At 46.1% G+C, this 14,588-nt stretch overlaps 1 protein-coding gene across 1 annotated transcript in view; it reads right to left on the bottom strand.

Moving 5' to 3' along the window:
- Positions 1-14,588, bottom strand: part of HIVEP3 (HIVEP zinc finger 3) — a 370,547-nt gene that overhangs the window by 45,406 nt on the left and 310,553 nt on the right. Inside the window, exon 6 of the mRNA XM_078681902.1 lies at positions 12,568-12,743. Within this exon, the coding sequence (XP_078538028.1) occupies positions 12,568-12,743 (176 nt within the window). The remainder of the gene's footprint in view (positions 1-12,567; positions 12,744-14,588) is intronic.

Raw genomic sequence — 14,588 nt, 5'->3', positions numbered from 1 at the left:
CTGCAAACGGCAACGTTGGGCGACCCTGAGACCCGAGGGACCGGTTCCGCCAGAATAAGCAGACTAAGCAAAGATGAGCGAACAGGGATCGACAAGATAGTAAGGACACTGGTAGAAAGGAAGGAAGGTGAAGAGTACATCACGGATATGTTTAAATCATATACAGGGAGTCACAGACGACACTTTACTGAACGACTGTGTTACCATGTCTTGAATGCATACGAGGACCGATATCGAGACCAAGGTCCCGAGAGCCTAACGACTCTGTACCGGAAGGTCGATATCGGGGATGAGGGCGAGTGTGATGTGACGGATCTCCTTACGCGTACGCTTGAGGTTTTCCGCCACCTCACGGAACGAGAATCGGGAGCTAAACCCACGACATCCGTGGCGACCGAACCACAAACTGAGCCACCTAGCGCCATGATGCCAATACGAGAGGCTGCCCCTTACTGGGTGCCTCCACGAGGTGCAGGGACTCACGATGATGCAAACCACCAAGATGCAAAAGGAAGGGTAGTGTACAACTGGGTCTACCAGCCATGGGACCGACAAGAGATTCTGACATTCCGAAAATCTCTACCCGACCTGCGTAAAAACCCCACTGCCTTCTATACTGAATTAGGTACAGCCCTAGGTTCAACGATTATGACCCTGGCTGACATCGACTTGTTTTTCGGGTTATGTCTACCAGCTGATGTGTGGAAGCAAATCCGGAAAGTCGACCACCATGAGCTGCTCGGACATACCTGGACACAATTCGAGGAAATTGACAAACAACGAGGACCGGGACAGAAGCCTTTGAAATCCATTTTAGACCTCCCAGATAAAATCGTACAGAAATTGAAAACCCTGATTCCAGAAAAGAAAGTGGACTGGTCGATAGTAACGGCCTGTCGCCAGAAACCCCAGGAGGATGTATCGGAATACTTCTCTCGGTTCGAAACAGTGTTCTCCGATTACAGCGGCCAGGACATGACCACTGCAACCGGACACCATCTGTTCGTCCAAAATTATGTTAAGGGTCTGTCGTCCGAGGTCTCCCAGAAACTGCAGGCTAGCGAGAGTAGTTGGGCAGCCTCCAAACCTACGGCTATCCTCCAGATGGCCCAATATTATGAACATCAGAAAAATGAAAACGATAGGGCAACCGAGAGAAAGAAGAAGGATTTGAAAGAGAGGGTGATGATAGCCCAGCTGCAAGGGGTGACTATAGGACGAGACCAATACCGGGGAAACTATCAGACGAATGCCCCTAAGTCCCAAGACCGTACTTCGACTCCCCACAGTGGACGTACAGACATTAGAGAGGACCAGTGTGCTTTCTGTAAAGGGACTGGCCATTGGAAATCCCAGTGCCCGGTTCTTCTGGACATGATCAGAAACAAAGACCCCAAGGACATAGCAAATGGGCCGAGAAATAAGGGACAACAGCGAGGGCCCTCAAATGACACGACTAACGACAGATCAGGTAGACCAAATGCATTTGATCGACCCAGACAGAACCAATACCAGCAATCTGACTATGATGACACCCACAACTTTGCATAGGACTGCCAAGGGCAAGGGAGGGATCCAGTCGAGCTCTATGTTGACCAGCAAGGCCCTTACGTCACTGCTAAGGTCCTAGGTACCACGTCACCATTTCTGGTAGACACTGGCGCAACACGTAGTGCGTTATCTAAACGACTGATTCCGGGGGCACCCTTGTCTGGCTCACTTATAACATCGACAGGTTTCGATGGAACGCCCTCCACTAACCCTTTGTCCGCCCCGATCCTCTTTGACATAGAAAACAACACCACTGACACCACGTTTTTGCTTTCCTCCAATAGCCCTGACGCCATTATGGGACTTGACCTATTGAAACACTTCCGAGCGACGATTAGATGTTCTCAAGACGGAGTTCGAGTTTTTCTTTACGACAACCCTGTCCTGCTTAGACATTGCCCTCCCCGACGCATGTTTTCCATCACCGACACTGACACATCCCTGCTTGACACTCTGCCTCCATATCTATGGGCCAAGACGGATTCGGACGTAGGGCGCATGTTAATCGACCCAGTGCACATTACTGTCCGACCAGACGCAACTCTCCCAAAACTTCCACAATATCGGATATCGCCCGAGGGCGAGAAGGCATTGGTAAAAATTATTCAGTCGCTAGTCGACGCTGCAGTAGTGGAGGAAGTAGTTAGCAACGTTTGCAACAGCCCTATCCTGCCCATTATCAAGAAACAGGGAGAGGGAGATGAGAAAGCATACCGTTTTATCATCGACCTTCGAGAGATCAACAAAGTGGTGGTACCCCAGTACCCTGTGGTCTCGGACATCACCACCATCCTGACTTTGATTCCTTCTACTGCCACCACCTTCACTGTCATTGACCTCAAAAATGCATTCTTTTCCATCCCCATCCATCCAGACAGCCGATACCTCTTCGGCTTCACCCTAAAAAACCGCTCATATAGGTTCTGCCGAGCACCCCAGGGCTACACAGAAAGCCCTAGCATCTACAGCCAGGCCCTCAAGAGACAACTAGATCAAGTCCAGTTACCCGACGGAGTGGTGTTAGTGCAATATGTCGACGACATCCTCTTAGCAGCCGACACCACTCCATTAGCAGTCACAGCCTCCATTCAACTCCTGCACTTCCTCGCGGAAAATGGCCACAAGGTCTCCAAGAAGAAGCTGCAATTCTGCCAACCCCAGGTCACTTACCTAGGCCACCTTTTGTCCAAAGAAGGAAGAAAACTCACCCCTGATCGAATCCAAACCATTCTAGATACCCCTGTCCCTAAGACCCAGAAGCAGGTCCGCTCCCTATTAGGCCTCACCTCCTTCTGCCGACAGTGGTTACCAAACTTTAGCCTCGTTGTGAAACCACTGCTTTCTCTGCTAGGTAAAGACGTCCCTTTCCCACTCCCTTGGACCCCTGAGTGTCAAACCTCCTTCACGGAACTACGAGATGCCCTCTGTTCAGCCCCCGTCCTAGGTACCCCTGATTACAAAAAGCCCTTCTCCCTTTACACACACGAAAGGGAGGGGTGCGCTTTATCTGTCCTGACCCAGGCCATCGGCCCTAAGCAACGACCGTGCGCTTACTTCTCCGCCACTCTTGACCCTGTAGCCAGAGCCTTGCCTGCCTGCCTTCGAGCCGTAGCTGCTGCTGCGATCTCTATCCGACAGAGTGAGGGGATCGTACTCTCGAGTTCCCTTACGGTACTGGTACCCCATGCAGTCGACACCCTCCTGAACCAAACCAAGACGCAACATCTGACGAGTGCACGACTGACTGGATACGAACTGACCTTGCTTGCACCCCATATCACCCTGAAAAGATGCACCACACTGAACCCGGCAACTCTGTTACCCTTGCCAGAGAACGATCCCAACGTGCACCCTGCACATGACTGCGTGACTCTTACAGACGAACAGACTAGAAGTAGGGTTGACCTCAGAGACACGGCTTTCCCTGACCCTGACGGAGAGCTGTGGGTGGACGGTTCTTGCATCAAACTCCCCGATGGCACCACTTCCGCTGCCTATGCAGTCACCACGGCCCGAACTGTAGTTGAGACAGCCCGTATCACGCAACGATCTGCCCAGGCAGCGGAACTGATTGCCCTGACCCGAGCCTGCATCCTGGCAACAGGAACTACAGCAAACATTTACACCGACAGCCAGTATGCCTTTGGGGTGGTTCACCATTTTGGGCTCCTTTGGAGGGAAAGGGGATTCTTGACCTCACATGGCACCCCCATTTTGCACGGGGATCTAGTCTCCGCCTTGATCGAGGCCATCCTTCTCCCCAACAAGCTTGCAGTCATCAAATGCCAGGCACACAAAAAGGTGACAGACATCATTGGACAGGGAAATGCGCTAGCCGACGTCACTGCCCGAACGACAGCTGAAAATAGGACGACAACACATATGTACGTGACCAGGTCACAAGCAGAAAAATGGACTGACGCTAGAGACACTATTAGAGACATTCAAACGGCTAGCTCACAACACGAGTTGACTGAATGGGCACGGGTGGGATTAAAAGACGATGAAGGCTGCTGGCGGACAAGAGACACAAACAAATGGTTGCTACCTGATTCATACCTGATTCCCATACTGGCTATGGCACACTCCCCTGCCCACATAGGATCCGCCCCCATGAATGAACTTGTCTCCAGAGTTTGGCACAATGATAAAATCACAGATTCCGCCAAACGTCTGGTCCAACAATGCTTGATATGCCTGCAACACAACCCCGGGAAAGGAACTGTAGTGCCCCGGGGAGGATTTGGGGTCCCAAACCACCCATTTGAGGTCCTGCAAATGGACTACATCCAGCTAGATAGGTGCCAAGGCCTGAAATACGTGCTTGTCGTGGTGTGCGCCTTTAGCAAATGGGTGGAAGCATACCCAACCCGTGACAACACTGCTATGGCCACTGCAAAGGTACTATTAAAGGAGTTTTTCCCCCGTTACGGCCTTTGTCGTATTTTATGGAGCGATAATGGCCCCCACTTCATAGCCGAAGTCATCCAGTTCATCTTAAAGGGGTTGGGCATCAGGCAGAAATTTCATGCAGTCTTTCACCCCCAGTCCGCTGGACTCGTTGAGCGACACAATGCCACACTAAAGCTTAAACTGGCCAAAATAGTAGTTACGACAGGTCTGAAATGGCCAGATGCCCTCCCCCTAGCATTGCTATCGATGCGTTCCACCCCCACCAGACATCACTTAACCCCTTATGAAGTTGTTTTCGGCCGACCCATGAGTATCTGGTCTGCACCAAAGCCAACTTCCATTCATGACGTCCCGGACGTCCTAATGTCTGATTATCTGTATAAATTGACTGAAACTCTGTCTGTCATTCATCAGCAGGTGCAGCAGGCCATCCCCGATGCTTCCAGGGGTCCGGGTCACGCCATCCAACCCGGGGATTTCGTGCTGATCCGAAATTTTCAGCGGACGAAAAGTTTGGAACCCCGGTGGACGGGCCCCTGGCAAGTGTTAATCACCACCCGGACGGCTCTTAGTGTGGAGGGGAAAAGGCATTGGCTGCACGCGCACCACTGTAAGAAGGTCTCCCCGACCCTGGCCACGGCGGAAAACATCGGCGACCAAGAAGAGCTCCTGAACAAGGACCGACCGTCACTAACCTGCTATCCTGATACCGAAACACTTGAACTTTCCAAATTCTCCGATCCCACTGTGCCATCCAGAGAAGGGTATTTCCTGCGTCGAAAGGAGGGAGCTTCGGCTAAGTAGACCACGAACTAAGTTGAATCTCAAAACGGTGACCCAAAGCAATCAAGGGTTGCCTGGAGAGAGGCTAAACTAAGTCTGTGGTTCTGCCCACTACCGAGCACCTTGAAAATGAAGATGATGGAAGCGCCAGATAAGAAGATGATGGAAGCGCCAAATAAGAAGATGATGGGGACAACAGGAAATACCCACTACAGAAACCCAAGAACAGACAGACTCCACAGCTCAAAGACAATTGCACTCTTCATCGCAATCCATTTTTGCTTTCTCCTCATGACCACACTCTGGATTGTGGAAGAAAATTCACCTGCTCATGAGACACTCCTGACCACTGCTCAGCCTATCACCGCGAAGGAACATTATCTGATTTCGCTCTCTCCCCAACTCAGAGAGAGGCGAAAGGAGTTTTGGAATAACTCTTTCGTACAGCTCCTTCACCAGCACAATCTCGCCACCAATGCCACCAACTGTTGGATCTGTGGGTTGCTACCCCACGCCACTGGACACTCGATACCATTCATCCCCTCACCCTTCTCGGTTCATGGCTCCTGCCTTGCTTGGCTGATCCTCCTGCAAGAAAGCTACAAGGACAATGCCACCTCCAGCAAAACCGCAACGCATTTCTCCCACGGGGTCCGGCGAAACAAAACAAAGACACACTTCTGCCCGCAGACCTCCAACGACTCCGTCCACATGGATATCCCTGCTAAAGAACGAATCGAAATGCAGGTGTTCAACAATCCAACCAGACCCACCTTCTCCTACCTGCGGAAACGAACGGCTGCCACCCTGACTGTGGCCCTGTCAGTCATCAACGTCACAGGCCACATGTGCATAGAAGGACATGGGACACAGCTGGTGGGCCACAGTGCCTGTCGTTTCACCGGAACTTTGGACTCCACGGATCCACCTTCCTTTGTGTCGTCCCCAAACATGTATTTCATCTGTGGCACCAAAGCCTACACTTGGCTCCCCAAAGGCTGGGGGGGCACTTGTTACATCTCCTTCATCCTTCCTCCGACTTATGTGGCCCCAGCGAATCATCATAGACAAAAACGAGCCAAGGACATCGAGCAAGCCGACTCAACAGGAGCACAGTTCCTCGATGCTATGAAGGGACTTGTTCCTCTTTGGGGCCCGATGGCAAACAGCCGGGCCATCCGACATTTGACTCAGGCAGTTGAGACAACAATGAATATCACGGCTGGTATCTTTGCCAACAACACCGCCGAACTCCAAGCGGTCCGCTTGGTGGCCCTACAGAACCGCCTTGTCCTAGATGTGGTTCTTGCGGACCGTGGTGGAGCATGCCGCATTATTGGGTCCAGCTGCTGTACATATATACCGGACAACTCGCCCTCAGTGTACAAAGCCATCGAACATCTTCACAGACTCTCTTCGGAAGTCCACCAGGAACAGGAAGAATGGTCGCTTGGTGGTTGGTTCTGGAACACCGTTAAGAACTGGGGCTGGAGACTGTTCACCATTATCCTAATTCCTGTGGTAGTAATATGTGGCCTATGTTTAGGGATTCAATGTCTGCCACCCCTGTGTTCATTATGTGCAAACTGTATTCGTCCTAAGGTCGTGGACTTTGGAAACGAACGCATGGGGGCATTATATGATGCCGAGGTTGGGAATTTGATGAAGATTGACATTGAGTAGGCAAGTTGGCTAGATATGTTGAAAAGGGAGGACTGTTAAAGGTTAGACCGAAAATGTCAACATTATCGGCACCATCTCGCTCTCCCTGGGCCCATTCGTGCGCATAAGCGGCAGCCATTTTGTACACCATGGCCTCCCTGCCCCGCGCCGATAGCCAGCGTCTCTCTCACTCTCGACCTCGCAGGCGACCCCTCGCGCGCTGACAACCCCCCCCCCTCCACTCTCACACGTCTTGGGTCATAAACCCCTCTTCAGCGCGGCTCTGCCTCAGAACCCCATCCTGCTCCCAGCGCGACACTTCCCTTCATTCCTTTCATGGTCCCAGGCCCTTTTGATGCAAACCCCTTTTCCTGTGTGCCCGTTTGTCCTCCCCGTTCCCAGGCCAACACCTAGCCCTGCCGATACTGTTTATTGCACCTCCCCGTACAGTAGAAAACTTCCCTTATCAAAGGACCCCCGGGTTGATCAAAGCCCTCACCCTATGAGATCCGACCAAACCCCCACATTCCATGAATCGGCGGAATGTCCAGCTGCGCGGTAATCATCACCTGTTGTGACCGGGGTGGGGACTTCAACTGTAAATGTGTGTGGGAACGGGTATGAAGGGGAGATTCGGAGGATATCCCTCCGTACATCAAAGCATTGCCAAGGATGTGTTGTATGTAATAAAGCAATAAACTTGTGTATAAGAGGCCAGGCCTCAGAGATGCGGTTAGAGCACCTCGTGACGATACTTGCTGTCCGAACCGATGTGTTCTCCTCCGGAGAGATGCTGAATAAAACCCTTGTTTCCTGCCTTCCAGTCTCCAGCGCCTGCCTCTTCATTTGATTATTATCTTGTGGGTTTAAGAGGCGACACCGCCGGGCAATACTTAAGGACCTTTTTATTCTGGTTGGTAGCTCAAACTTTAGCACTCCAAGAAGCTGATTAATCTTCTCTCTCCTTGACCAGGTTGAAAGTCATAAATACATTTGTCAATGCACCTTCCAACATTATTGGTGTCTCGTGAAGTCAACAAATAATGCCCAAACTACTTAAGCCTCTGCAAGTTCTACTCCTAAAAAAAGAGGTCTATTACCGGTGTGTCTAACTGTACAAAAGGGCAAGACACAAACAAATCTTGCATTTCTTACTCCAAACCACTATCGCTTAATCACTGACTACTTTTGTAATGCTAGACCAGGATAGATGAGTGGTCTCTTCTAATTGACAAAGGAAGCCTTTGGTTAGACAGTCTGAAAAGTATAGTGGATTGTGTTTCATTAAGGACAAATACAGACTCAACACACAATGTTGTAAGTGGATGAAAGTGGATAACAATAATGAACTCATGGTCATTTCCTGGGGAACACAATGTTCATAGAAGGGAAATCAATGATAACTGCCAGGGAAAGCTAGGAAAAAGGAGGAAGAGAGAACTGACAAGTAAAGGTGATCCCATTGGCTAATGATTTGTGTATTGTACTATCCTTCTGAGCTTGTTTTATGCTTCCCAGTGGCAGTCAGGTGACCAGATGTAAGGGAAACTTTGAGGAATCTGAAACCATCTTCACCTGGTAGATGCTTCTGAAAGGGTGACTTGTGAGGAGCAGTGCAAGTCAATAGTCTGTAGACCGGCGCATCTGAAGGCCAGCAGGGGCACAGCCTTTAAAGGTCATACTCTGACCCAGCTTCGGTGGTGTTCCAGGAACAACAGCATTACAGAATATATATATATATATATATATATATATATATATATATATATATATATATATATATATATCTGTTAGTATCCCTGTGGGTCAGTCCACCACTGCTTGAAATGATTCCACTGCACCCCTTATAAACAGATTATACAGGACAAACTCGTTCCATTTAGGCCCTTCATCTGGATACGATCTCGTGGAGCCAAGGAACACTCTGCCTGTAAATTACTTTGAAAAGGTGCTACAAGTCACTGATATATTAGAACACACCCAACATGCTGGTCTTCCCAAATATGGTTCAACACACCTAGGTAATAGGAGGTATTTCATTTATTTATATCATTTTATCAAAATAGTAAGGAGACATAAAAAAGATAAATATCAGAAAGATCTGAGCGCATCTTGAATCGTGCACACACAAACTTTCAAACCAATCAGACAGACACAAAACCATACATACTCACACATCCCATCAAATCAGGATTCATTAAATTAAAAAATATGCATTCTTAGATACTGACAAAAACCTTCCCGTCAAAAGAATTTTTGAAAAGACAGAAAGTTTTGGTGATATTTACAAGAGTTAGCTTAGATAACAATAAACATCAAAGAGACAATTCCTCAATCGAAAATGCAGCCCACAGTCACTGGACTATGGAATGCATTTTCGATTGAGGAATTGTCTCTTTGATGTTTATTGTTATCTAAGCTAACTCTTGTATGTATCACCAAAACTTTCTGTCTTTTCAAAAATTGTTTTGACGGGAAGGTTTTTGTTAGTATCTAAGAATGTATATTTTTTTCATTTAATGAATCCTGATTTGATGGGATGTGTGAGTATGTATGGGTTTGTGTCTGATTGGTTTGAAAGTTTGTGTGTGTGCGATTGAAGATGCGCTCAGATCTTTCTGAAATTTATTTTTTGTATGTCTCCTAGCTATTTTGATAAAATGATATACATCAATGAAATATCTCCTATGAACTAGGTTTGTTGTATCATATTTAGGAAGACCATCATGTTGGTTGTGTTTTAATATATCAGTGACTTGTAGCACCTTCTCAAAGAAATTTACAGGCAGAGTGTTCTTTGACTGTAACTTGATTTTCCCGGCGCCTTCTCTGCCTGTTATTCGCCCCAGGGGCCCCTTTCCGAGTGAGTGGTTACGATCTCGTGTAGGTCAACTAATACAACAATCATCTTTCATGACTCCAGAAAACTAACGCCTACTGTTACAACTGGTTATCGTTCCCAGTCATCTAGAATTGCAGCACATGAAACTGGCCCATCCCATGCCCAATTAACGTTACAATAAACCTAATCTCATTCTCAGCACTGACGGGGCTGCTGGTGAATAAATCAATCTAATTGCCCCTTCCACGCTGAGCAGTTCAGTGTGTGTAACTTAAACTGCCATCTACTCTATTTGTCTAGGAGAGTATTTCATCCTGATGTCAGCACCAAATCTGAACAGCTGGGTAATTAGGACTTTCAATTAGTCTCAGATGCTTCTTCATGTTGGTCCTTACAGGAGTCTTTGTTGGTGAAGGGTGATATATTTTTTGCAGTAGTGAACATCACGGTTTTATTCGCAAGGTAAACATGCATGAAAAGAGGGAAAGGCAAATAGACGCAATTTATTCTGTGCCTTTCTATGGACAAGTATATGTACTTTATACTTACATACGCACATATAAAAATCTAGAAACGATAGGTGAAGTGTCTGCTCAATCCACTAGCTTGTTCTTGAATCCATCTACATAAAAACTCCCTACAAGTAATGGAGATCAGTCTGCTAAGATTTTGCACTCACAGAGGAGGTGATGCTCAAGACTGCCCACGTTGCATTTGGGATCCAAGGCTGGTATCGGTAACTGCCAGTCTCCCAGAGTTGAGGCAATATCATCTGAAAGGATGCACCCACGTGCTGGAGGAGAGCTGTGAGTCTGTCCTGCAAAGGGGTTTACCTCATCTGCTGGGAGAGGTGGTCTAGTTTGAAGGACAAAGCAACACCAGCTGGAAGGATAGAGCAGGATCTTCAACTCAAGTGCTGGTGTGGGTCGCCCTGCAACCACCACTCCCCCGGAGCATAGCAAGCAGTGACGAAGGTCCCAAGTGTGACTACTGGCCGTAGTTACTCCTGACTGGGAGGGATATTGGTGGAGCTATTTGGAATAGTGGAGTGCGTCTCCCTGTCTCTCTCCTGTGAAACTGACTCACTGCACAGATAAGGAAAGTATAACTGCTTCCAGTGGGCTTATTCATGCTCAAGCCCCAGAAATGTGTCACATTCTGGCGACAACGGTGACCACTGACCACCAAGGGTGCACTGACTGACTCACCAGTGACCTCTGGGTGGGCTGTCATCACCGCTTGAATGGGGATGGCTTATGTTTTGGCCCAAACTGCACAATCGGAGACTGCAGCCACCTAACTGAATGCCCTTGGCATCTCTGGCTCCACCATCTGTGCTGAAATAGAAGGCGAGGCCAACCAATGCAGAGCACAGAAAGAGCACCACATGCCGGGGTCCCACCGAACTACAGAAGATGAATGCTAAAAGAACCGTCCACAAGAGACATTTGACACATATAAAAAAGTGGTTCTGTGTGGAAAATTGGTTCGATCATATGTCAATGGCAGTTATTCATGAGCAAACAATTAATGACAAAAGTCCAATAAACTTTCCTTATCTAAAACATTTACGACTTCATCTACAGATCACACAGTGACAAACAGTTGAACAAAGACAATACATTTTGTGTTACAAAGAGGCAGTGAAACAGCCATAGTAAATTTGTTTAGTTAGCAAGAAAGTGCATTTATAATGTGTTTCAATTGGGACCGTTGTCAATGGCTTTTCGACCAAGTATGGTTGATGGCTCATTATCAGGACAATAAAATTTGCTGAAGCAAGGAGCAATGCATTAATTAATTGATTGAGGTGATTTTAATCTAAAATTATTTAAACTAGCCACTCTGAGTTAATTCGGGTTAAAGGCATCATGACTATTACTTGTAGTTATGTAAAATTGCCACTGGAAGAAGAGTTGCGAGCATCCTATCACAATTATTTGAAGATCACCAGAGTGAGTGGAAGCCAAATCTAGTGAAATGCCAGAGCTTCTTCACACGAGTCAGGATTACTGAGATCCAACTAATCTTCCAGCAATGTGCATGAAATGCACCCCTGGAGCCTCTCTTTTAATTATGCGGTTGTAACTGGGAAAAATTAATTATTTAGAAATGTCACAAAATAGGCAAATTGCGATGTTTTCTTTGACTTACAACAAGAGTGTCAAAATTGCCACAATATTTCAGGAAAATTCTGCCGCTTAAAAACCAGAATAGTACTCATTTCAGCAAAATAAGTGACCAAATTCATATAAACAATTTTGTTGAAAGAAAATATTTATATCTTCTGCAAAAACCTTTTGTTGATATTTTCTGTCAGAATTATTAAAAAAATGCAACCTCACATTTCTCATGAAATTTCTCAAAGTTTCCTTACAATTTCACAAGATTCACAGACGTAAAGTTATATAGTTACACAAAGCCCTGTTACATATTTACGCAAGCTTTTTTAAACGGAGATATCAGATTAAACCAAAACACCAGTTCTAACTGAGGATGGGGAATGACACGGCTTCACCAGCATCAATAAACACTTTATCCTTCACGCTCCTTCCTAAGGGAGAGATCATCAGAGTTAATATCTTTGCTGAGCCCAGATCTGTATGCAGTGTGGTGTAATGGTGGATTGAAAAACAGCACCTTCAGACCCTAACTGGTGAGTAGTTGCGCTTTACAAGAAACTTGCACATAAATAAATAACATGTATGCTATAGTGCTGGGTTTGAGGACCTCATCATGGGCTCTGAGCAATATGGACAATGTTGCTGCTATTCCACCCTACCCATGTGTCTTCGAGAAGCATGACGGGCTCTTACCTTTGGTTTTGAAAGCAAAGTTACAGTACTTGCAGACATACGGCCGGACATCCGTGTGTGTGCGAATGTGCTTCTTCAGCATGCTGGGTTTTTTGCAGCGTATCCCACACTCCTCGCACACATACTTGCCTCTTCCACGGCCTCGCACATACACATACTCCTCATTCGACTTGTACCTGAAGACAATGAGTATACACAAAAAAGAAAAACTGTCACTCTTACAAAAAATACAAAATAAAATACATATTTAGAATTAATATAACGAGAGTTACTGAGTAACGAAGGGCAAAACTGTAGGCCGTCTTGGGCGTATGTGTATAGAGCAGTCTGGAAAACGGGTAGATTGTGGTACTTAGATGCTATCAAACTCTGTAATATAGCATTTGTGCAACAAGAGCGACCATTGATCCTATGGGATCCGGGGTAAATAATGATTCTTCAAAAACTATGGTTGTCATGGTATCCTTCATACACTTGTCAAACAATGAACAGTGAAATCATTGTAAGCAATTAATGCTGAAAGAACACAATATAAATAACCATCACAATTCTTCCCTAGTCATGATATTGTTTATCAAAATCAATCAACCATCATTGTTGCAAAACAACCCAACAGATGTGCATTGTGTCCCATATGAAAAGAGGACCACAACAAAAAAACACTAACAATAAATTAAAAGTGAACAAGGGTTTGTGTGTGTTTGTAAGAAACAACTTCCATATTTCCAATGGTCCTTTGAATCTCAATAGTATTTGTTTGTTACCTTAAGACCCTTTTACAAGTGATTTTAATGAATGACTGGAAGGGTGAAAGAGAGCTTCCCTTGCCTAAAGAGATCTAACTAGGTGGCAGGACAGATGAAAGAGAGTGTCCGTTGTCTACACAAGCGGGTCATAACCTTTTGACTTCTGTGGACCCCCCGATAATCATTACTAGAACTCGGGGTCCCCCCAATGAATCATTATTGGATTCCGGGGACCAATACTGAGTCATTACAGGAAGTCGTGGTCCCCAACCTAATAGCCGTGGCCACTGCAGATAAGAGCAATGGGGTTGGGTGGGAAGGGGGATTTGGAGGACGATGACGAGGGAAAATTTAATATTTTTCCCTCGTAGTCGTCTGTTGAACCCCCCACCGCTCCACCTGCATGAGCAATGGCTGCGACCTAAGCATTTCTTATGATTTGAACCGCAAAACATACAAAACGAATACAGAAACAGGCATTCTTCAAACAAATATACAAATTATGAACCCTTTTATTTAATTGCAAACAAGTACACACTAAAAAATCAGACTTTTAATTCTAATAGGAATGTTGGAGTTTCTCTAAATTCAATAGAGGCAGCTCATGGTCCTTATGATAGTCTTTTTGATGTACTTGCACTGCTGCCAAAAATCAATCCGAGGATTCCAATTTATTTTTTTGCCTCCAATTTCAAATCCCTTTATGTTTAAAACACGTTTTAAAATTGCCAACTGTACATTCTGCTTCTTTGTTTATATAAACTTTATTAATCTGTTAATAATATATCATTTTTTTAAGTAGTCGCCGACCCCCTGAGAAGGATTCACAGACACCTAGGGGTCCCTGAACCACAGATACTAATCTAAAGAGATCTTAATGCTTTGTGAGACCTCACCCTGCCCATTGGCATGACTATAGGTCTGTGAACACACATCTCAGAAACTACAAAACACGTGGGTCATCTTCAACGCAGGTATCATCTTCACTCTCTAGATTGATGTAAAGGTGTAATCCACCAACTCTCAGCTTTTGATGCATCAGTAATTCTTACATACTGTCACGCCCAACAGCGAGTGGAGATGTCCATGGCCTTAGTTATGGTGCATCTCAATTACTCGTCATTATCTTCTCTGTGCTATTCAAGAACCTTATGCATAGATTGAATAGAGTGTGGAATCATACACTACAGTAATTTTCAAAAACAGACCACATGAATGTCTACAGATTTGGTCAAGAATTAAATTAAGAATCTATTAACCACACAAAAGACCAGG

Source organism: Lissotriton helveticus, chromosome 3_1 (genome assembly GCF_964261635.1).
Source record: "Lissotriton helveticus chromosome 3_1, aLisHel1.1, whole genome shotgun sequence".
Classification (NCBI taxonomy): Eukaryota; Metazoa; Chordata; class Amphibia; order Caudata; family Salamandridae; genus Lissotriton; species Lissotriton helveticus.
This window is presented reverse-complemented; position numbering and strand designations above follow the sequence as displayed.